Below are 25,714 nucleotides of genomic sequence, written 5' to 3'. Positions count from 1 at the left end.
GGTGGCAATTTCACCATTGCTACTTCACCGTTTAATGTGCTGTGTTTCCGTCTGCCTCTTTTGGTCTGCGTGTGTCTCTCTCTCTCTCTCTCTCTATCTCTCTCTCTCTCCCTCTCCCCCTCCCTCCCTCCCTCTCTGCCCTCCTCTGAAGTACTGAAGCGGTTCTGGACATCTAATGCTAGAGTTGCAGGTGGTTAATGGCCGTCACCTGCTGGTGTCTCAGCTCTAAATATGCGCCCTACTGACCCGCGTCAAATGAAAAGCAGCAGTACTGCTGTGTCCCCACCAGTGGACATGTGAAACACTGTATAAGGGAAGATAAGGGTCCAATTATTTCTTATTCGGCGTAGTTAACCCATTCTGACCGGGCACCCATTTTGGTGTTGGCATCATGTTATGCTTTAGCTATTGAAAAATAGCAGATCTACAAGCTCATATCGCGCCACCGAGTGGCGCGATACGAGCTTGTAGGTCTGCTATTTTTGAAAAATTCGAAGAACGACTGACATTTTTAGAATCTGATCTCAGGTCAGAATGGGTTAATCAGACCAGTGTGTGTCCCGTGGAAACCTCGTATGAATCTGATCTCAGGTCAGAATGGGCTAAACTGTCACTGAGGATTTTGCTGTGTGTGTGTGTGTGTGTGTGTGTGTGTGGACCCATGGATAGTGTGTAGGCAGGCAGGGCATCATTTGTTGTATTCCCTCCACGTGCCTCAGGCGGAATACTCGACTGGTTAGAAATGTGTCTTATTTGATGCAGTTTGAAGAGGCTGGTGGCAATTTTGACATCGTGTTATAACAAGCAAAATAACAAGTAAGCCTAGAAGAACACCCACATCTAAGAAGTCTAAAATACTGGGCAGAAGCGAACAGTGACAAAATAGAGCCTGCACACTGGAATATGCTCAAAAAGATCAAAGGTCTATATACCACTAGGCTCAAAACGTCACGGCAACGGTGGCAATAATAAACCTTTGATCTATTTGTTTTTGTTTATTCCAGTGCATGCACTTCTTTCTGTCCATGTTCTCCGTTTCCCTCCTTCTCTCTGTGCACTGTGCTTCGTCATCATCCCGGTAACACGCAACTCTTTTTGGGTCTGTACACTCTCAGAGTTGCGACACACAAACACACACACACACACACACACACACACACACACACACACACACGCACGCACGCACACACAGAGGCTACTTAGTGGAACAGTACGCTTGGCAGCTATTTGAATCAACAACGAGAGACCTATTTCACGCTCACACACACACACACACACACACACACACACACACACACACTCACACTCTCCTGGCCTGGCTAGGGCAAGTCTATTTATGCTGTGATCAGCACTGTGGAGATGGAGGGGCTCACAGGTCAGGCAGTGATCCTGTTGCGCCTAGCAGACAACATGGAGCACAGCCAGAGAGATGAGGAGACACACAGTACAGTAGATGAAGAGACACACAGTACAGTAGATGAAGAGACACACAGTACAGTAGATGAAGAGCAGCATAGTGAGACACACTGTATAGTACAATTATAGAGAAGGAGATACTTCACACACGCACGCGCAGATCCCTTAAGGAGTGACTACAATAGACAGCATTGCAAGAGGAGAGACTTAAGTTGACAGGTATATATAGCCTTGTACATTTGAGGTTTGTAACATATAGGCTTGCTTGCTATTTCAGTCATGAGATAATACAGTGCCCGGATCGTCTCTCTTTTTCCAATCTATTCAAGCAGTCAGTGCATCGCAATACCAGTGTGTGTGTGTGTGTGTGTGTGTGTGTGTGTGTGTGTGTGTGTGTGTGTGTGTGTCAGGATGGCCTCCCAGAATAATTCCTCCCAGACAGACGTTGGTCTTCATAAAGAGACCAGTGGGCCGTGTGTGCAGTGGGCTCACCCCTATAAAGAGCTGACCATAAGTCACACGGGGCCATACATTCTCCCAGGAGAGTAGACCGGACCCGCTGTGCTTCGCACTGGGGCCCCAATACCACGTGAGAGATTCCACTGGCGCTTTCAGCAGGTTGTTCAACAACTTGTTAATATGATATCGTCGTCGTCGGGCAGAAAACTCCAATGCACTACTCGTCATTCAGACATGCCAGAAGCAGCAGATCAACAAGCTGATGATGCAGCAGAAACGCAGCGTAAAGTGATGCGTTTTGCAAATTTGAATCCCTGAAAAGTAACAGTTTTGGACATAGGACTATTTCATATTTAATTCAATGACAAGAACGTGCCCGAGGAAGGTCCATGCCACCAAATGATTCATACCATGCAAGTTGGCAGTCCCTGGGTAATTATTTATCGTTAATGGCAAGAACCGTAAAAGTTGTGAGTTTAGCAAAGGCCAAATCTAATGATGTTATCTTCTGACAAAAAGCTGTGCGTACACACAGCATCTCTGTAAACTCCCCCAGCTCATAGAAATGTGATACAGCGACCCGGACTGCCGGCGTGGTAATCCGGGCACCCTATAGGATGCAATGCCAGCCTGACATAGTCGCGGGTTTGAATCCCGATGACCTTTGCTGCATGTCACTCCCCATCTCTCTTACCATGTGCTGTCAGTCTATACTGTCCTATAATAAAGGCTAAAAAATCTATCTTAAAAAAACCAACTGAACAGAAACACAACATCAGATACAGCTACAGTATAAAAGTGCACACATCATGTATAATTCATTAAAATAAAGTGGTATAGGTCAAGAAAGAAAATACTGGCAGAATGGGTATAGCGGCATCCTATTATTATTTTTTTGTATGTGTGCTAGCGCGGGTGTGTGACAGTCAGAGAGGGAGGGCTGGAGAGAGGTAAGCTTAGCAGAAGGCAGATTAAGCTAAAGTCCCCTGCTTAAGACTTCAAAGATCAAACTCCCAACACCCGCAAACAGTTGTCCCTGCACTGCTGCGTGTATCTGTGTCCATTTGTCTACAGAGCTTAACCAGAAAGATGACTCTTCCTCCTATCGTTGGGGTGAAGGGAGTGATGAGTGTTTCAACATACAAAGTACAAACTGTGACAAACTACAACACTGCTACAGTATCTGACTGTGCTACACGGCAAACTAACATGCTACATTTCTCTGATAAGTGCGCCTGTGAGTGTGCATGTGTCTGTGCTGTGTGCGCATGCGTGCGTGCGCGAGTTTGCATGCGTGTGTTTTTTGTTGTTTGTTAAATTGTTTTTTCACATTGCCATATGCTTCATTGACCCCAAATACGCCCTTAGATTATCATCACTTCTTGCTATATCAGTGCAGCTTCTGTGCAAACACACACGCATGCACGCACGCACGCACACACGCACGCACTCACGCACGCACTCACGCACACACACACACACACACACACACACACACACACACGAGTGACTGACAGTTTTGGGTGATGAAACCAAGTGAAATGTTTTGCTTTTCCCTAAATTCGATCTCTCTCACTCTCCCACTCATACTATATGAAACAATCTATTTCTGCTTAAAGACAGCAGCACACTGTGTACTGTTTCTGCCCCCCAGGGACCAGACATTCACAGCCATGCCTCAGGCAGTGCTTACTATCTGTCTCCACTACAGTAGGTGAAAGTGGCATGCTGTGTACAGTACACGCACCTGCTTCCAATGCTATCAACCCATAATCACCAGTAGACCATGCAATGCAGCCAGTAGGCTCCAGTAGAGCCTACTGGCTGCATTGCAGGTGGGCATCACGTAAGAGAAATTACTGCTGCCGAAGCAAAAACGTGAAACTGACTTACGTGGCCGGTTAAGACTGAGGTTAGGGTTAGGAGACTTATGTGGCCGGTTAAGACTGAGGTTAGGGTTAGGAGACTTATGTGGCCGGTTAAGACTGAGGTTAGGAGACTTATGTGGCCGGTTAAGACTGAGGTTAGGGTTAGGAGACTTATGTGACCGGTTAAGACTGAGGTTAGTGTTAGGAGACTTACTGGCCGGTTAAGACTGAGGTTAGGGTTAGGAGACTTATGTGGCCGGTTAAGACTGCATACACAGATTCTCACCTTTCCCCTTAACTGAGCATATAGTGATAACTATACAATATTGCCACCGCACATGCACACTCGCTCACACGCATGCACACACAAGGAAAACAAATATTTAAAAATAAATACAATAAAAATAATGCTGAAAGAGGCAAGCACTAAAATAATGTCAGCATGGCTAGTTTGGCTACACACTGCAACCTGTCATGTAATCAGCTTCTCTGTGCAGAAATGTTGACCTGAGCTGAGCATTGTGGGTAGAAAGGCTGCCTGGCAGCATTGGAACTTAGGGTAAAACTCAACAGTATCAGCTAAATAGACTCAGGATTAAGATAATGGTTTAATACTAAAACACCCTGCACAATGTGTGCGTGTGTGCGTGCGTGCGTGCGTGCGTGCGTGCGTGCGAGCGAGCGTGCGTGCGTGCGTGAAAGAGATAGAGATAGAGAGAGAGTACAGACAATGTTTGTGCATGTCCACCAATATGCATGCAGTTATACTATATGGAAGTACATAAACAAAGTATAGGACTACTAATAAAAGCACATGCAGCAGACAGACAGACAGACAGACAGACAGACAGACAGACAGACAGACAGACAGACAGACAGACAGACAGACAGACAGAACTCAAATCAATAGAAGGTACAAAGAACAGTGAGATGTGAAACAGTGAACCTCATTATACTGCATGGCAGTCAGTAGGGTGTATATACCACCGAATACATGCATGTGGATATGATCATTAGTACCAGGAGGGATCACAAAGCAACATCCACACTGCCCATCCTCCTGCAGTGCTGTGTGTGTGTGTGTGTGTGTGTGTGTGTGTGTGTGTGTGTGTGTGTGTGTGTCTGTCTGTCCAATGAAAGTGTCCTTGGATAAAAAATGGTCTATCCCTCCCTCCCTCCTGCTTCTTGTATTATTCATCCCTCTTCTATCTCTCCCTCCTCCTCCTCCTCCTCCTCCTCCTCCTCCTCCTCCTCCTCCTCCTCCCCATTTATCTGTTGTTTGTCTCCAGACCGTTTAGAAAATGAATAGAAATCTGTCTTTTGCACACCCATAAAACAGTGATACCATTGAATGGAAGGCTTGCCAAGAAGAAATAATTGTATTGAATATGTTTTCCGATTCTCAAGGAGAAACGGCTATACAGACTTGACAATAATTGAGACTTTTAGCCAGAGATTTGCAAGCGTAGTCGAAGCTTAAATGTAACATTTCTTATATTATTTATGTATTTATTTTTTGTAATGGTGCCACATTTAAAGGCATGACCCATATGGGCCATATCATTCAACGACTGTTGAATATAGCCTACTGGAGAGACCCCTTCATTTCACTTAATTTATAGGCTATATGAGGTTCTGAGTTCTGACATATTTACTTTAGTAAACAATTAATTGTAATGTATTGAAATTGTTGTCAAATGCTTCAATAATAAATTATGCCTAACATTCAGTAGAATTTATGAGATTTTTGTATTATTATTATTTACCCAGGGTAGTAGCTGAGCACAAGTGCTCATTTTCAGCAACGCCCTGCACATAGAAACACACAGACAGACACACACATTAAAACCTGGGAGCTGACCAGTACAATGCACATAACGGCCACTAAGCAGCAGTTGGATAATAAAACATCAGGAGTTTAAAAAAAAAGAATCAAAACAAATAGTCATTACCTCACTAAAACACTGTTGACAACTGCTTTTGGCTGCAGCCTCAACACGGCAATAAATGAAAAGAACAACTACGAACTATCTACATAAACATGATAACTTATTCTCATTCTCAGAGAGAGCCTTGAAGGAACAAGTAAACAGAGCAGTGAAATATTAGCCCCTGTTAATCCTGTAGAGAGGTGAATTGCCGCCGGCACCACATACAAACACTCGAGGGGGGGAAGCAAATTCTCTAATATGTGAGGCGAAATGATGAAAAGTGAATAAGTGATGTCGGGGTTTGAAGTCGGCAAGCTTTTTTCTTGTTTTGTTATCGGCCTCATGCTAATTTTCCCATTTCTATGTAAATTCATCTTCCGCATAGCGTAGAGAGCCGTGGAATGCTGTGTGACAGTGTGCCATGGAATCAGGGTCGCTGCCGCGCCAGTGTTGATAGGCTTAAAAAACCACAGCAAACAGAATGGAGATGAAGAAATGAGGATGAAAGAGAGAGGGGCAGAGAGAGAGAGAGAGAGAGAGAGAGGGCCGTGGGGGTGGTAATTGGCATGGCCTTCATGTTCCTCTATTATTGTATGCTAGGTTGATCCTTCATCCTTCACTTTTTCTTTCTCTCACGGCCCCTCTCTCCCTCTCTGCGTGATTAATTGAACTTCTCCGTCTATCTGTCTTTCTGTCTTTCTCCTTCCCGCTTTTTCCTTTCTCTCAGGGTTTTTCAAATCTCTCTTCAGCCATGCAGCCTTGCCTTCCTCCACCTCTTCCTTCCACCCACGCCTGTCCCTCTTTCTTCTCTCTATATGAGCACATATGTCATTGAGATGAGACGGTAGATAGCAACGTTATGTATGTGAGCGGGGGCGCTGATTGGAGTGGCAGCAATGTTGTCTTTCAGTGGTCTTTGAATGCACCCACTGCTCACAAACAGAGAGCTCTATATAGTACCCATACACACACAAACAGAGAGAGCTATATAGTGTACATGTACAGAAAGCCAATATAGATGTTCAACAGAGCTGTCTGTCCCCCCGTCCTCCACCGCCCACACTCACAGAAGCATGCACCCTCGTGTGTGCACATAAGGGTGCACGCACAGCCGCGCGCACGAGCACACTAAATCAGCCTTCTAAATCAGCTTTCAGAAAAACCCTATGTTAATATGTTTCTATGTCAGTGGTTCTCAAAGTTTTACATGTCAAGGACCCCAAAAATGTGTTTTTCGCTGCCGACCAACATCTGAAAATATGTTGTTCCAGGGACCCCCCCCCCCCCCCAGAAGCAAAGATTTGAGTTAAAAATGTTCGCTCTGAAAGAATATATATTCAAAGGTTTGCGTCACATTTTCACGATTAAAAAAAATAGCAGATCTACAAGCTCGTAGCACGGCACTTGGTGCCCCGCTATGAGCTTGTAGATCTGCTATATTTCAATAGCTAAAGTATAACATAATGCTTAAAACACCAAATGAATGGTCATTTTAACCGGAAAGCAAATTAATAGTTGAATAGGTATATACTGTATGACTTAATTTTGTCCATTTTACTTGCTAAATACTTGCCTATAAATCACCTGGTAGACTGTGTCGGAAAAAATGAATAAAAAGTGAAACTCTACCTGTGTGAATGGCCTTGCAGTGCAAATACATACAGCAGTATATGAATAGTGGAAACGATACGACGTCTGTATGTCTCTCTATGTGCTTGTGTACAGTTTGTGTGTGTGTAGTTTTGTGTGTTAGCTCGTCACTCCCATTCACTACCCCTTGAATGCTGGAGCTGTTACCATGGCAATGCTGACCCTTGGGAGTCAATGTTTCTTTCTGTTTAATTCTTTCATGAGGAGCTGCTTTAGAATCATCTCTCTCTCGTGCACGCACGCACGCACGCACGCACGCACGCACGCACCCTTTCTTCCTATATGTATCACATATTTCCACCATCTTTTTCTTGTCTTTAATTGCTCTCCTTCTTTCAAGCTCTCTGTACCTCACTAAATCTCACTCTCTTTCCTGCATACCACTGTGTAGTGTGTGTATCTTCCTCTGTCACATCTGCTGTGTTGAAGCAGTCCACTCTCTCTCTGTCTCTCCCTTTTCCGGTGACTATTATTTCATGTTGTGTGTGTTCAACGTCTGTCTGACTCCACGCTTGGTTGGGGCCCCTGCATGCAGCTGTCCTTTGACAAGTGCATGTTCACACACACACACACACACACACACACACACACACACACACACAGACAAAACACAGTTTCTCTGTTGGAAAGCGAAAATAAGTTAGATTGCTAATACTTAATTTAGCAATAATTTTTAACTACACTAGTTTTGTTTCTTCTTGTGTGAATATCGAAGACTTCCCCAACTGCAAAATGTCTGAAATGTTTGCATTTCATTGCATACTGGCCAATAAGTGTTTAAAACATTGATCACACAGCATTAGCAGTGGGACGTAACATAATTCTTTCTCTTTTCCCCCTTTTCCTCATTTCCTACCTACTCCACTCACCCGCTCTGCTATTTCCTCCCTACATACCTCTTTGACCCCTTGACCTGTCTCCTTACCCCTCCCAACCACCTCTTCACTCCTCCCACCAGGCTAAGCTGATCGTCCCCAACAGCACGGCAGGGCTGATCATCGGAAAGGGCGGAGCCACAGTCAAGGCGGTCATGGAGCAGTCAGGCGCATGGGTCCAGCTCTCTCAAAAGCCTGAGGGCATCAACCTCCAGGAGCGCGTTGTGACCATCAGCGGAGAGCCCGAGCAGAACCGCAAAGCTGTCGAAATCATCGTCCAGAAGATCCAAGAAGACCCTCAGAGCTCCTCCTGCCTGAACATATCCTACTCTAATATCTCGGGGCCTGTGGCCAACTCCAATCCCACCGGCTCCCCGTACGCCAACTCAGCCGAGGTAATGCCATCCGCAGCGGCTGCTGCTGCAGCCCAGGCCTCGTCCTTGCTGGGCCAAGCCACCATGGCTGGCGTAGGGGCTTTCCAAACCGGCCCAATGAACAGCTTCTCAGGCAATGACCTGCTGACCATCACGTCTGCCCTCAACACCCTGGCCAGTTATGGCTACAACACCAACTCCCTCGGCCTGGGGCTCAACCCCGCGGCTGCCTCCGGGGTACTAGCTGCAGTAGCGGCTAACGCTAACCCAGCGGCCGCTGCTGCGGCAAACCTGCTCGCGTCCTACGCCACTGACGCATCCACCAGCGCAGCTCACAATGCAGCGCAGCTCGGCGGCTTCTCCCTGGGATCCCTGGCTGCCCACACGCAGGCCCAGAACGGCTATATGCAAGCCGCGTCGCCGCTGATCGCCTCGTCCCTTCTCTCCGCAGAGAAGCTAGGCGAAGGCGCCAAGGAAGTGGTCGAGATCGCCGTGCCAGAAAACCTGGTGGGAGCCATCCTGGGGAAGGGCGGCAAGACGCTAGTGGAGTACCAGGAGCTTACCGGCGCCAGGATCCAGATCTCTAAGAAGGGCGAGTTCATCCCGGGAACCAGAAATAGGAAGGTGACCATCACGGGTTCCCAGGCCGCCACACAGGCTGCACAGTACCTGATCAGCCAGCGAATCACCTATGAGCAGGGGGTACGTGCCACCAACCCACAGAAGGTGGGCTAAACCTCACAGCCGCTTGGGAAAAGAGGATGAAAAGAGGGGGAAAAAATAAAAGAGTGGGGGCTCGGGGAGGAACACAAAAAAAAGGGAATGGGAAAGGAAAGGAGAGGAGAGCTAAGAATGTTGGAAGGAATCGTTCACGCGTTTTCTTCGGCGTGTTTTCAGTATTCTCTATTAAAAAAAAGTTTAAAAAAAGTCATTTTTGACGCGAAGCAAAAATGTGCTAAGACGAGGAGGAGGGAGAGGAGCGAGTGTCACGCTGAAAAACCAAGAAAACAAAACGTGTAAAATGTAAATAAGGTTTTATTACTTAAATGTCTTGATCTTTCGGGATTTTTTTATTTTGTTTTTTGGCTTTTGTTTTGTTTTAGTAAATTAAGCTGTCTGTTCATTTGTTCGTTTGTTAGTGTATTGTATGGACAGAGCTGAATGCCATGTCGACAGGCAGAACGCCTGAGAAGCTGCAGTGAGGGGAAGGCGGGAGGGGGCGGGGGTCGGAGGTTACAGGGTTAACCGCCCACCCCCCCTGTGGAGGCCAGCTCCACACCTCCTGCCTCCCCCGGACCCCTGTGGCCCACCAATATGTTTTTTATTTTATTTTTTTGGTCCTCTAGTTCTTGATTTGCCCTCAGTTCCTACCCCTTGCCCTTGCCCCTTCACAACCCCCCCACCCCCTTAGAAAGGGTTTGATAATGAATAAGACTGTAAATTAGAAAACGATTTGGTGTGAGTGAAAAAACTTCTCCAAGTTTCCCCCGACAGCCCCCCTCTTCTCCATCCCGCCCCACCCACTGCACCTCCCCTCTCCACGGGTGGAGGCAGGGAGGTGGGGGAGAGGGGATGGGGGGCGAGGGACAGAGCCTGACAGGGGAGTTTCTTCACTCGTTCACTCCCTGTAATGTATCCCAGGAGCAGTGCAGTGCTGTGCGGGGGGTCGTTAACAGAGCGTTCTGTAAGACTGCCCCCCCCCCCTCCCCCCTCTCTAGACTTGAGACAGAATGCTGAGGTGCACGTTGATGACCTCACATAGTCCGAATTCTAGAACCAAGAGAGTGATAACTGTACAGGCTACACTGCAAAGCGCACATAATCTGTGGCATTTTTATCGGCGAGGATTTTTTGCAGTCTGCTATGATGGTTACAATTAATGTTGTTGTCATGGTTATTATGGTAGTAATCTTCGTCATCGTCATTATTTATTAATATGACTTTCACCCGTAAAAAAGTTATTATTTTTTAAATCTGTGAATTCAGGTTGACATGAATGTAAATGAAACTATTTTTTGATTTGAATCTTTTTTTTAATTTTATTTAAGTGGATTGAAGATTAATAGTAATGTTACATAGTGTAATATATGTCTTATTTAAGTCCAGGAAGAAAGCCGCCCCAGGGCACTGAGATCGTTACGATGAAGGATCCCCTTTTAATCCAGTCAAAGACCAGAGCAGGAAGAAACACACTGAAATTAAATACTATGATGCCCCATTTGGTGCTAGAAAAGGGAATTCACCATATCTAGAATGCAGACTGCAGCGAGACCTCTATAGCAGAAATTATGTTCTATAATGAATGTTGTCGCTGTTGGGCAGAAACCTTGCATGTCCAAAACACGTAAAGAAACAACCTGTGTTCATTAGTTAGATATTTATAAATATTTAAATATTTAGGCCTGACCTCGACCTGACCTTCTGAAATAAATATTTTCGACCTACAAGCTCGTAGCGTGCGACTCGGTGGCGCACTATGAGCTTGTAGATCTGCTATTTTTCAATAGCTAAATTATAACATAATGTTTAAAACACCAAAAGGGGTTTCCCGCCAAAAATGGGTTAACCATGTTCAACCAGGCAACCATAGCTTGGGGCAAGTCATTATAGGCGTAAAGTTTAAATATTATTTTTTTCCCCCTAATAATAACTTGTAGATCGGCTATTTACTTTTGTGTGACACGGTCACAAAACCAAGTGTAAAATAGGGCATTAATTCGATAAAAAATATAAAAAGACGAAACATGGATATACAAGGTTTTTTGCCCGACATCGACACTAGACAGTAGCACTCAGGCCACATACTGCACTGTAGAGACTTGAGGGTTGTATCGAGGTGGAATGCAATGTAACAAATAGCCACATATTCTGCCATGGCTATCCTTGCCCCTCCCCCCTAGAGATGCTAGGGGCACTATTGCAACGCAGTTCAGCTACAATATCAAACTAAAGCCGAGTTGTGAAATTGTGACCACGGTAAGAGATTATTAGTTAGCCCTCAGATGACCAGAGGGAGTCTGCTCAGTCTATGGTGTTTCCACGCTACAATGAACCTACTGGAGTACACACAGGAGCACTTATTGCCAACAATATACTACTGAGAAATACACAAAAAAAGAAGAAAAAAAAAAAGACGTTGAATAATAGAAAACACTGAAACATGATGGATGAACATTATGTCGGGTTAGTTTTTTCTGGGGTGCGCTGCGGAGTTTGTCCGATGCAGTTTGGCCTCTCTGGTAGTTGATCCGCTATATTGAGGCAGTGTGCATATCAATGAAGGAGATAAACCGCTTCCCTGATCCCTGCCCTTATATCAAGCACCCGTCCTTCTTGCCGATGAGATAAAGGGCAAAACGTGAGATGTTTTCAACTTACAGTCCTTTTCTAACATCCAGGGGAGTTCAGCTCCTTTCTGCCTCAGGCAAACTGCATGGTTTTTTAATCACACAACGTCTCCCATGGCAACAGATTTACTGCCCACTGTTAGACCCAGGAGGCTGCTGAAGATGCTGTTTTTTTGTTCTTGTTTTATTTTGTGTGGTCAGTCATTATAATTTTTTCTTTTTAATTTTATTTTTTTACAATCAGAGTACACTGAATTTTCGTCTTAATGCACTGTGAAGTGAGCGAGCAAGCAAGCGATGAACTTGGCCTATGAGGCCAGGGGTGTGTGCTGTATAGGGTCATTGTGATTAGATGGTTTCATATGGCAGGGAACAATTACATACCGTATATGAAATATATGTGGTATAACATGTCAGAAAAACCTCATCAGGAATACACGTCATATCTAGATTTACCTTGCAGGGGAAAGAGAATAGACTGAGGATCAATCAGTTGAGAACTGCAATTGCGATCGGATCGGTTTGATTGGAATTTACATGTTGCCATGGAAAGTGTTTTTTTTTACTCGAGGGCGGGACATGGGGAGAACGATAGGTGTCTATAAAGTGCAGCTTAAAGAGACAGTAATAGTGCTGTAGCTTTTAAATGATTTAATTTACCAATGTCACTTTTTCACTATATATCAGCTGTTGTTGTTTTTTAAATAAACAGTTGATAATGAATATCCTGCAGGCAAAACCCTGGACAGCTATACTGCAGTCCAATAGGAGAAGAGTGATGGAATGTAAAGTAAATATGAGGAGGGGGTGCATTTGTTTTCTCTGAAACCCAAAACTATTTGGCATGGGTGGGGGAACGTCCACTCACATCCACTGTTAACAACATAAAATCGGACTAAGTAATTTGAACCAACCCAAACAGTCCCAACACACGGTACCTCTGATGGAGCACCACTGAGGGCATATCTCCACAACTTGGTAAGGAAAGGAGGCTTCTTTACTCCCATCTAACAATCATCTACACTCTGCTCACCCCCCACACACCTCTCAACCCACCCCCCCACCCACCCCCCTCAGTCCTTCAGTGCACCCCCATTTCTGACACACCTTCTCACCCAGACTCCCTTTTGTCCTCTCCAACCACACATTGCTCTCATGGGTGACTATGTCTGGTGTTAACGATCAATGCATGTCTGCTGCTTGCCCTTACAAAGCCAGTACGACCACAGTACTACCACACGGAAAAAAAATATATCAGTCTCTTTTCTTTTCTTTAGTCTCCTTGAACAATTGGACCTCAAAGCCACTGGGGTTATTAGCGCCATCTGAAATCGACCACACCTGGTTCTTGTGTCGTTGTAGGTGAGAATATACGCAGTAAAAAACAGCATCTTTATAGAGAGCCACTTCTGTGACCATTAGTTTGGATCAATACATTTATATTGCATATTCCAGATGAGAACGTTGTGGATTAGTATAAAGTATGCCTGTATATCGAGAGGAGCTTATAAGGGATACATTTGTGGTTTCTGTCAGTGTCGAGTATTTGACTGGATTTATGATAACTGTGACAAAACATATGAACACCTTAGAACAGTTGCGGGAAATCCTGAGTGAGGAGACGGTCATTTTGGCTGTTTTGTTTCTTTTTAAGTCATTAATCTGACCCGCAAAAGGATGGAGTCTTTATTGCAGGGCAGCCATTTTAACATGACTCTGTACGTTATGGGATCTACATCAAATGTGACGAGTACTGGAAGCAATACACGTAGTGGCATGTCGTCTTGTCTTTTATCCGCTGCAGTAGATGCTTTTGGATTTTACCTATAGGTGTTTGAATAGGTTTACACAGTTAAAAACATTTAATTTGTTGAAAATGCTGCTATTTAATAATAAATGATGTATTAAAAACCAACGTTAAAACATATCGGATCTGTCCTTTAGCTGCGGTGAGGCTAGTTTTGAGAGGAGAAGTAATAAAAGCTCTGTTATAAGCTGATAAGTTAACGATAGAATAATTATGACGTGATGAAGTAAAACCTGTGCCAAAATAGGTTCTTTACAGAGTGAACTGTAAATGCATTGATTTAAACACCATTAGATAAGAAGAAACATACTTTTATATAAAAAGAAAAAAATGTGAAAAGTGCCAAAACAAATCATATTTATAAATTACATAGGAAGGGAATAGTCCCATGACAGTTTTTAAGAACTAGGCAAACTTATTACACAAGAGCGTCTCTGTATATTTGTTTGTTTAAGCCCTCTTTGTTACTTGCCATGAGAGGTGGGAGCCACCGTGTTAGCCAGTCCGCTGGGAACTACGTTTCCCAGAAAGCAACAGCACTATGACTCTGGGGCTAGAGGAATCACTATAGCGATAGGTTAGCATTGTAATGCTAAAAATGTGACTAGCTAGCATTCTTAAATACAGCCTTTTATAGTTATGATGAAAATGTATTTTGTGGAAATAGATGTTATCTTTTTTGCACGTCTATATTGCATGATATCCAAGTGAAACGTGGACAAAAAATATATAAGAAACAGAAATAAGTGACAAAAAAAATAGGCAATGCGTGTCGTTCATTTTCAGAGACAACTCTTTGCATGCCAATAATGGTAGAGCATTTTGATATTCTTTTACACATTTTTATTTAAATCTTTTGTTGGATTTATTTTATTTAAGTTGAGTCACAGTCCACAGGCCACAAATGAACAAAATGTTGATTGAACGTTATACCTGAATGAGTATTTTGTCATCAAGTTGTCTAGGCCTTTTATAGGCACAAACCTTTGATCAAATAAGATTATTTTTAATCTGCTGAGAGTGCTTCTACTGAACCTTCAGGATAATTTACAAACACGCAGCATAGTTGTCATTTCAAATGAAAACTCAGATTGTCCATGAATGTAGTCACCTCTGCATACGTTTGCATATCACTCTCCTGGCCATTGACATGCAGTGGATGCCTGTGTCTGCTTTGTGTTTTGTATCCAAACCATTACTAACGTTGAATTGGCTGTGTCGAGCTCTTAGAGATTCACACTAACTTGATCTACTGTCTATCTTGTTTTCCCCTCTGAGCTCTAGCTTGTCTTGTTGTACAGTAGACATGCACCTTATAGGCCTCGAGTTTGACACATGGAGCCCCCATCTCCAGCATGACAGCCATCAATGTAATGGTTTGGGGTAACAGGAAGAGCCACAGAGAGAAATCGAAACAGTGGGGGGTGTTAATTCACAATACCGGTAACTGCTTCTCACAGAGTTATCGTATGCACTACTGTCCCATCAGTATTTCTAAAGTTTGGGACAAATTCTAAATTGTATTTTTGACTGCAAATTTCCTCTCTCTCTTGCTCACTCTTTCTCCACTTTCTCGATCTCTTGCAACCCAGGTCTATATCCTGGGGAGAGGAACAACATTTAATTTTGGCTGCGATTTCTGGTGCTTTAATGTTTTGTAATCTGACATGTTCCGTTGTGGGAAATGGCCCGTTTTCCCTCTACTCCAAACGACATAACGGTGCCATTACCACTTCTTAGTGACAAGTTGCACTAGTGTAGACTTTCTTGTATAACTGTGTAGGCAGGCCCAGCTGAGGTGGGGGTTAATGTGCGAGCCTACTGTAGTTGTGTAGCCTAATTGTAGGTGTTTTCTGCCGTGTATTTAGATGTGCATGCTCTCTCTCCATCTTTCACCCTCTCTCTATTTTCTCTTGCTTTCTCCCTCTTTCTCAGTGTTTGTCTGCTTCAGGCTAGCATCATGATGTCGGTGTATGTCGCACCCGAAGCAGAGTAGTGATGTTTTGTAGAGCAATTCGCAAACTTTAAAAGCCCACCTGTCATAGCTTCTTGGTGGGTGTGAGGCTCTTTAACCTAGCTCTCAGCTCCAAGCATCACACCGCCCCAACTCAAACCATGCAGACCCACTCTCACCTGAAACCCGCCCACCTCTACAACCCACATACACCTTCAATATCTCCCATCACCAACCACAACCCCCTCCCCTAGCCAAGACATTCAAGGGTCTCCCCAAGCTTGGGCCCTATCGAAGCACCAGCAACTGTAGACTGCATTTGTCATATCACTGTTGTTTTTCCCTGTTCTCTCTCTTTTGGTTTCTTCTACTGTTTTTATTTTATTTTATTTTTGGGGTGGGGGGGGGGGTATTTTTCCTGACACATTTTGATTTTGACTATATGTTCTCTAACCTAGACCAATTATAACAAAATACCATTCATGTGTAGCTTGTTTACTGCCCTCGTCTTTGCCTCTCTTTTTGCACTTTCACTGCCCCCACCCCCACTCCACCACCACCACCATCACCTCACCTCTGCTGAGCAACCATGCCCTCTCTGACACACAACACACCTGCCCTCGTCACATGCCTTTTCCTCCCTCTGCCCTTCTCCTGAATCTCTCCCGAGTGCCAAAATAGAACAGAAAAAAGAGAGAGGGGAGAAAAAAAAAAAAAAAAAAAAAAAAAGAACCATTCCAGACGTTTCTTTGAGTTGTTCGTTGTGTGTTGGACATCACATCTGGACGCACCCATGAAGCCAGCATGCTCCGCCCCTCATAAACATGACGTCGCTCATGATGCCGCCACAAACGGAACTCCTCAACTACCACCATGCACCACCCCTCCCCCCTCCCCCCACCTCCCCCACCACCACCACCACCACAGCCGCCCGCCACAGAGCTATAAACTGGCAAAAGGATGACCCCATCTGCAGGCTGGCTGTCCTATACCTACCTCCTGTCCCTCCTCTGTCTACCTATAGAACCACTCATACAAACTGCTTTCCTAATTCTGTTCATCTCTGCAGCCTGTGGGAACTTTTTTCATTGATCGTGTGCCATAGTGTTGGTGGGGCGGGGGGGGGGGGCACCTTTCACTTTTCCTCACAGCCCCCATGCATCCCCCTCCTGCCCGCCAGCCAGCCCGCCTGCCCACCACCCCTTCCCGCTCCTCTATCCCCCCCACTAGAGTCTCTCGCTCTCGCTCCATTTGATTTTTTTTGTTCTCGATGGGAGAGATAAAAGAAAAAAAACAAATCCATATTTTTTCTAATGATGATTTCTGTTGTTGTCCGTTTAACATTCAAACCACGCACGCCCTGACACACGCACAGCTGTGCGCGGCGGTCGTCGTTGAGGAGTGTACCGCACCGCCCAGCCACGCAGCCATCCTCTGTCTTCTTGAACTTTGAACTTTCACCCTTCATGAACTTTATATTGACCTTCCTCCTACTCCTCCTCCTCCCCCCTTCTGTGTTCACATCCAACTGTTTTGGACGGTAACTCATTCCATCCCCCCCTCAAAAAAAACCTCTTTGAGACTGTGCAATGCTATAGCTGACACGATTGGAATTTTTTTGTTTGTTTGTTTGTTGCTCATCATTGGGGACAATTCTCTGAGATATAAGTAAAACAAAAAATAAAAAAAATAAAAAATAACAATGATGAAAAAATACTTGAAAGGAACAAAAAAAAATCTAAAAAGAAGAAATGCAGACAAACAAAAAAAAAGGAAAACACTAAACAACTGTTTCTCCACGATTTCATTTTTTCTCTCTCATTGTAAATATTTTTGTCAGATTTCTTGCCGAGCTGTAAAGAGAGAAGTGTTGAGCAGAAAGGGGCCGGCAGCATAAAGATGAATTAGTGGAAGCAATAGACGATCACTTCCATTTTCTGTATTTGGCGAGTTAGGTATGCCTGTATATTGGCTATACTATAGTTCTATTGTGTTAGGCTGTGCTGTGGTGACTAGTGTTGATTTAACAACTGTATTCACTGTTTAGCTTCCATGTTAGCTAGCCATGTCCGTAGATAACTGTTCTCATTTGAAAATAATACTAACCCTGAAGTAGTCTGAGCCATATTCATCGCCAGCTTGTTTTGTACATTCATTGATGTTTTCCTGGCAGTGAGTAATAGTGGCGCTAGAATCTTCTCCGTCAAGCCATAGTTGTGGATAAACGCTTGCGTGTGTTAAAGAGACATCATAGGTGGAAAATGCTAGGCTCAAACTCTTCGACGTTTGACAAGACTGGGAAGGTGAGAAATAATCTTCCCTGCAGTCACAAAGACCCAGAGGTTGAGCTGCTACGTTTCGTGCAATACAGTCCTAGTTTACATAACGTGGAATGTTCACGTAGACAGAAACCACTGCAGGTGCCACGGAGCGCATATCCAACCATCATGACGGTGGAGCCTGTAGACACAATCTAGTGGCATATCTCTACATTTTTGTCTCTCTCTAACATGGACATTTGAAAGTATGAATTTGACTTCATGATAATAGAATAGAATCTATACCATATCATCACATCGCTCTGAGCTCCACTCTTGATTTATGCTGCCTGCCCCATCGCCTGATAACACCACATGAGCTATTTATTTCTCAGACTATTATTATTATTATCATTATTATTATTATTATTATTATACTATTAATAAATAACATCGTAACAAGAAAAAGGGAACGACTGGAAAAAGGTGAATTAATATTATTGTTTTGTTTTAATTTTATTTTTAGGATTTTAGTGGTTGCTTTTAACAACATTCATTAACTGACTTAAAGAGTATTGAATATTTAATGTAATTGTAGCATTGTGTTTGTAAAGAGAAAAAAAAACCTAGTGAGTTGTGTTTCTTGACTTGTGGAATACCAGTGAAGTGGGCAATCTAGTGCTAATATATATGAGGTCTTTTTTTTAAGGATTCTTTATTTTGCGACAGCAACAGCAGTCATTATAAATGTTCATTTTAGCATCACCTGTCTTCTGTTGTCTTATTCTTCACCTTCCACCACACTCTGCATCATCACAAGTAACACATCGCAAGTCTGGGGGTGGGTACGTGTGTGAGTGCGTGTGTGTGTGTGTGTGTGTGTGTGTGTGTGTGTGTGTGTGTGTGTGTGTGTGTGTGTGTGTGTGTGTGTGTGTGTGTGTGTGTGTGTGTGTGCTTGTGTGCACATGCGTCCGTGTGTCTGTGTGTGTGTGTGCGTCTAACACCTCCATGCCCATGTTTGGAGAGGAGCGTGTGTGTATGCCTTTTGTGAGTGTCTGCACACAGTAATATCCTCAGTGTTCATTTACTTACGGAAATTCCTTATTGAGTGTACAAATGGCTTCCATTTGGTTCCAATTGTCCTCTTTACTGTGTACACTGAGCATTTTACTAAGAATGATTTATTCACCTGTCAGTTGATGTGTGTGCATAAGTCATAAGTGTGTGTGTGTGTGTGTGTGTGTGTGTGTGTGTGTGTGTGTGTGTGTGTGTGTGTGTGTGTGTGTGTGCGTGCATGCATGCGTGAGTGTGGTATGTGAAGATGGGGTCGGGGTGGGTGTTATGTCCAGTATGTCCACCAACAAGCTAAAACCTGTCAGGTTTCCATGTCTTGATGGAAGCCCCTGACGTTATAGCTGCAAACCCTCATCATGTGATCTGACTCAACATAACCCCTTCAATCACCTGACCAAACCAAACCAGCCAATCACTGTCCACCACTACCCCCTTCCCCCCTGCGCCATCCTTTGCTGCACACCACGTCAGCCCCATGTGATGTTCTCCATCGATAACATACTACCGTCACAATCTACTGTTACATACTGCTGGACCTGAGGGAAATACACATTTAGAATGGTGTTTCAAATGTATGTAAAACCTTCCTTTGTTTTCTTTTTTGAGTGTGCTTGATTTTATTTAATGTGGCGTTTTCACCTTTGAGGTGCATAAGGGTGGAATCGAGCACATCTAAAATGAGATGGAGAAATGTCGACTATAATTCTCAAGCTGATGGGATGATTGCTTTGGAAGCGCTTGAGGTATAATGCCATTTGAAACCATTTTAAATCCATGTATTTCAACCCAGGTCCGCATTCCACATTCTACTGTTCATACTACTGTGCGTGCTGCATACTACCTTGCCAGGTCCAATTCCACCTTAACCCGTCTCCATGCCAACCACAGAGGAGCCAGTTGCACGGCAACCAGCTTCACCCACAAAAAACAACAAAACTAAAAAAACAACCATCTTCCTCAACTGCCAGAGGCCACGCCCACCTGATTAGGATCGTTCCATAGACGACGAGGTAGAGGAAGAGAGGCTAGGAAGAAGGTGAAGAGAATGAAAAGAAAATAGAGGTGATTCTCAGGGTGTCTTTCTTAAAATGTAGTTCTACTGTCTGTTCAGTCTGTTTTTGTTTTCTAGTCTCCAACAGATGTCCTGTTGCCCCAAAATGAGCCCAAAGATGGTACTGTCCTTGACAATGTCCTTTTACGATTGATTGACAACCACTGACCAATTCCTTTCGATCAACTGATTGATTAGATTGAGGGACGCTGTGCAGTCAGCCAGGTGAATGAGACTAGCTGTGCAGTCAGCCAGGTGAATGAGACTAGCCTCCTGAGGGACGCTGTGCAGTCAGCCAGGTGAATGAGACTAGCCCATGCTGTAACTAATGTTTACAACCCAAATGAGACCAACAACGCTGTTGAAAAGAATGTCTAGGACTTAAAACTAAGAAAGAAAAGAAAAAGAGACAAATCTCTGAAGAGTACTTGTTTCTAAATGATGAGACTTTTTTTTCTCGCTTACTATCTCTATGTGACATGAGGTAATGTAATTCTTGTTACAATCATTGCATGTGAATATTTCTTTGATTTGCAATGAAAATGTTAGAATGGATGGTACTTTTGTGACGTCAGTGCATCGTTGAGACGCCGACGCTAAACGAATCAATGTCGGCATCTTTTTTTAAGTGTTTTCCTGTCACAGTAAGCTGTGCTTATGGACCAATGAATGCTAAATGTGTGACCATAAAAAGCTGTAAAGGTTTTGTTTATTTGTAAATGGTTATGGGTAAAAAATAAATCATTGAAGCAAATTATCATCTTTAGTCTTAAGGATTAAGACCCCACACATCTATTTTATTAGACAGTGCCCAACGTAATGCAGTTAACAATACACTGTGCAGAGGTAAGTTTGATACGCAAAGGTTTAAAATGTGGCACCTGGTATTGTGCTTTAACGTTAACTTAACTAACGGATGTAGGGCAAGACATAGGTCAACATCATATCTTGAGACAGGTGAAGAATTTACTGAAAGATTTTCTCTTTTCAAGATAAACAATCAGGGTTGTAAACCTCCTTTTCACACATCACCTTCCTCACCGAGGCATCACAGTGTCACATTCAACAGTGGTCTTTCAATTCTCTGACATATCCATCAACCAACAATCGTCCTGTGCACCAGAGTCATCCAGTCAACAAACACCTGCACCCCCTGCATCCACCATGATTCCACAAACCAGCACCACCGTCGACCTCTGACCCCCCCAAAAACACCTCAACCTTCTCCATGCATCAGTAAGTGGTGGCTTATCGTTGAACATACCCTTGGGAAACAGAGTCACGCACCCCTGATTCACTCTCTCTCTCCATACGCCTCTAAAGAAGTTCCTCCAGCTCACGACACGAATGTCATAGAGTAACGTTGCGATACACGGTACACACATTACCAGGCAGCTAAATTAACCACATTTCCAAATCCCCAAAATGAGACCAAATTGACCCCTTGCGATATGCTAATGACATGTCCGGTGCGTTATGTGCCTTAGTTCATCTCCCAAAGGGGTTTCTAGAATGAGGCTTTGTGTCAGAACGTCAGAAGGACCTAGGAGGTAAGTTACTATGAGGAATTCTTTACACTGTGGTTAAATGGTGTTTTTGCACTGGACATAGTAGTAATAGTAATTCTTTACACTGTGGTTAAATGGTATTTTTGCACTGGACATAGTAGCCAGAAAAATATCAGTCCCTGTGGAATGTTTACATGATGTAAGGAGGTACTGCGAAATGACAAAGAAATGTGTGTTCAGACTTTCTATTTTCTAATCAATCCTGTCCTGTGGAGCAAATAAAGTTTGAATTACTGTATCTCTGAAAGGATAGTAAATTCATACTGAATGAGTGTTCATTGGTAACTAATAAAAATCGAAATTACAATAAATGTGTCAAAGCTAAGATCAGTAACACCATATTTAACATCTGTAAAATTGATCTAATCGACTTTGCTGAAAAGTAATCTGAATCTGATACAGTATGTTTTAACTGGAGTGTCTAAACCCTATGTCACCCATGTTAACCCTAATCCTAACCCCAATCCTAACCCCAAACGCAAACACAACCTGAGGGAACATATAGGGCTGAGGGAACATAAGGCTGACCCGTTTTTTTACAGTAGCATTAAAGGTATCTTTTAGTGACCTGGATACTACAATGCTTCAACATATAACCTTTTTGCTGCAATCCCTGAAGCATACATGGTAACATTATTTCAGCCTGCGAGCTAACGACTACAGGAAACTTTACAAAGGAGCATCTTTTGCTCTGATATTCTGTTGCCCTATTTCCAGATAGACAGATAAAGAGCAAACTGGATCGGGCACAGAACAGCCAGTGTGACAGCTACAATGATAAAGTAGCTCGATCGTCTACTATAGGCCTGGTACCCCTTATAGATCAGAGATCCCGCTGTAAAAATAGGGCGCTAGGCTACTGCTACATCTACCACCTGTGTGCCGGCTGCAACAATTAGTAATTCCCAGAAGTGCAAAAACCTTAGTGCAGACAGTTGGCATTGGCAACCTAAAACCAGGCCTGACAGATAAGACTGGGAGTAATTGAAGCTAATATTTCTATATTTGTCCAGGGTATATGGCTCCAGCGGTGTTATTGTTAAGAATAGCTCTATATACGTAGGTGGTACTAGCTATTCATCTGTCTTTGTCAGTATTTACCATTGGTAGCACAGTTAATGATGCACACCGCACCTCCAGGGGGCTGCATATTGATTTCCCTTCCTCCTCCGTTCTTTTTTTTCCCTTTTTTACATGTTCCCACTTTTCATTTGGAGTCTAAGAATGGATCCTGTTATTCCCCAAAGAGTTGCTCCCTGCGATTCCCAAGTTGTTCCTGTGAAGTATGGTGGAAGATGGATGGTTTCTAGCATACGTAGCCTATATAACACATAAAACATAAGGTGTTGTACTTATACTTGGCTGGTTGTGGCAGATAGCCTACTGATACGGTACAAACTCTATTTATAATGGGAAAACATATTGCACTGTGACAGAATGGGCATAGCACAGTACAGAACCTTTAACCACCCCACACAGTATGGGGCCCATACTGCGTTACACGTCAAATAGTAGAACATAACCTATGTACATGCTCACAGCACGTTGTGAGCATCTATGAACGTTTGATTATTATATGACGTGCCCAGAATAGGGACAAAGAAACAAAACATTTTAACTGTTCAGTAACTGTTCAGTAACAGTCTCCCTGTCTCTGCAGCACTTTAGTGAACAGAAAGGCCTTTTCAGGCGTGTTGGATTTCATCTAGTCAAGAGAGAGAAACCAGTCATCTGCTTCAATTTGATTCATTTTCCAGTTCCAATTGTGCCTCCTCATTTATATTGCCTTTTTAACAGAACACAAGTATTGATGTTTCCATTAAAAAGTATTCTTCTGAAGAATACGTTTTAGTCAAAACATCAATAACGCTTTTTGGGAGCCCTCTAAGCCAGTGTTTTCAAATTTGATTAACCACAGTGGCTTACCACAGTTGATCATGTGGCCATCTGCCAAAGACAAATAAAGAAAAGATGCCAAACAAAATCATCTTCAAAAACAAAAGAATGTGCTGAAGGGTTATCAGCGATCGCCGATAGGTACACTTTCATTTTTATATACATTTAGTATCTAGTATGAGGCGAACAAGCATACATGTCACCTTGCATGCAGTAATGAATAACAGGGTTAATTCCAAAAATGCTTTATACACTCCATTACAGCAGATGCTATTGCTCAAATGCCCATGAAAGAACGGGTTGAAATTATCCATTTCTTAATTTCAACCCTTATACAGTGCTATCATGTCTTTCCCCAATAGCTTTCTGTACAAAATATCCACAGCAAATGACCAAATGGTGCCTATCAACACCTGCTCTATGCACCCCCCCCCCCCCTCTCTCTCTCCGTCTCTGGTTGAGGGGGTTCCGTGAGGCCCCCAGCCAGATGATTGATATTTAGGAGCCAATTGGACCCTTATAATGTATCTGAAACTCTGAGAGTGTATACAAATGGAAGCAAATGGACCTGTTGTACGCTCTCAGAGTTAAATTAACCACACTGATGATACTGCAGTGTAGATTGGGGTCCCAGAGATCAAAATGGTATAAAATGGGGGTTCATGGCCTACTCGCATATCAAACTAGGGGGTCCTTGAAAAGCCTGATGAGGGTCAGAGTGACCAAAACGTATCACAAAAAGGTGATATTCAAGTTCATTACTCCGACGAACCTATCCCTCCCCGTCGGTGTGCAAAAGGACTTTTTTCTTTCAGGGTCCTTGAAATTACAATGGTTGAGAATTTGTAAAAACCAAACTATTAAATGACAGAGTTTGAGAAATATCCTTAACTCCTGGCACGAGAAAGACTGTTTTGCCAGAACAAACAGCAGATGTTTTAATTAAAAATACAAATGGCACTTAATCCTGGTGAATCAACTCTTGCGAGCCATGAAGTCTAATTGAATTACTGGTAACTAAGGAGGTTAAATTCTACACAGGTCTGTTTAGGGACAGAGGCTGTTTCAGCTCTGTAGAAAGATGAGGCTAAACATAAAAATGTGATTTCACGGAATTATACAAAAGTAATCAATGTTCTTCCTGTAAAGAAATTTGCACCAATGCTTTCAGAATTATTGCTGGCATGTAGAGAGGCGATGAGCTGCTTTCTGTGTGTCCTTTGTTTACTCAGACTTGCCATTTGGAAAAAATTAATAATAATATAACAATACAACTATTAAAATATAAAAAAATACATTTCTATTTGAATGAAACCCTTTAGTATAATGTTCAGGCGATAAAACAAGCAATGTTTATTCCATTACTAGTTACTAGTTACTTACTAGTCCAGAGTCTGTAGGCTAATTCCATCAACATAACATTTTACCACGGCATGTCTTTGTTTGTGTACAATACAATCCCACTCTCTTATTCTATTCTTCACTGATGGCTTTCCATCTCCCAATGTTTCTGGAATAAGGAAAAGATGAGTTCTATGGATCCTTTGATCATGAGAGACCATGATAAAGTAAATTGAGCTGAAATTAGCTCATGATGTAACCGCTTAACCCCTTTGTTGACCGGAATTCCTTTTCCACCCTCTAGACCAAATATCTTCTCCGAATATAGCAGAACTTCAAGCAGACAATGACTTCTATTTTGGTCGAATGTTGGCCCTGAGAAGGGCTAGGGGTCATGTGATTAACTAATTTAACTAAATGTACTCATTACTCATCAATGCTTGATACAGTACAAGGTTTTAGCTCTGTTGTGGGGATTAGTTCCTCATCAATGTCATTGTGATTATACTCATTCATATATTAACATCCTTTTCACAATACCACGCAGTGTTCTTTTTCAGAGGTTTCTGGGCATCTGCTGAAGATGTGCATACACGGTAATTCCAGAGCACATAGGTTGTAATTATTCCCAATGATTCCATCGTCCTGCTTATTAATTAAACAGACAAGATATTGACATGACCTCAAAACATGAACCACAACATTTTACGGACTTATTACGTTTTTAATGTTTTGTATTAATTAAAGAAGCTATTGCACTACCGACAAGTTTAGAATATCACCTCAATTATTAAAAGGTTAGCCTGTCTGAAAGATAGTTTAGGTACAAAACAAATACTCAAAAT

General features: G+C 43.1%; 1 protein-coding gene across 2 annotated transcripts in view; it reads left to right on the top strand.

Moving 5' to 3' along the window:
* nova2 (NOVA alternative splicing regulator 2) overlaps positions 1-18,931 on the top strand; it is an 81,091-nt gene extending 62,160 nt beyond the window's left edge. For both annotated transcript variants that reach the window (XM_080771418.1, XM_080771417.1), the window contains one exon: positions 8,283-18,931. In XM_080771418.1, coding sequence (XP_080627544.1) covers positions 8,283-9,308 — 1,026 coding nt within the window. In that variant the 3' untranslated portion in view covers positions 9,309-18,931. The remainder of the gene's footprint in view (positions 1-8,282) is intronic.
* Positions 18,932-25,714: the final 6,783 nt, after the last annotated feature.

This window comes from Protomyctophum bolini, assembly GCF_963924005.1.
Source record: "Protomyctophum bolini genome assembly, chromosome: 9".
Lineage (NCBI taxonomy): Eukaryota > Metazoa > Chordata > Actinopteri > Myctophiformes > Myctophidae > Protomyctophum > Protomyctophum bolini.
This window is presented reverse-complemented; position numbering and strand designations above follow the sequence as displayed.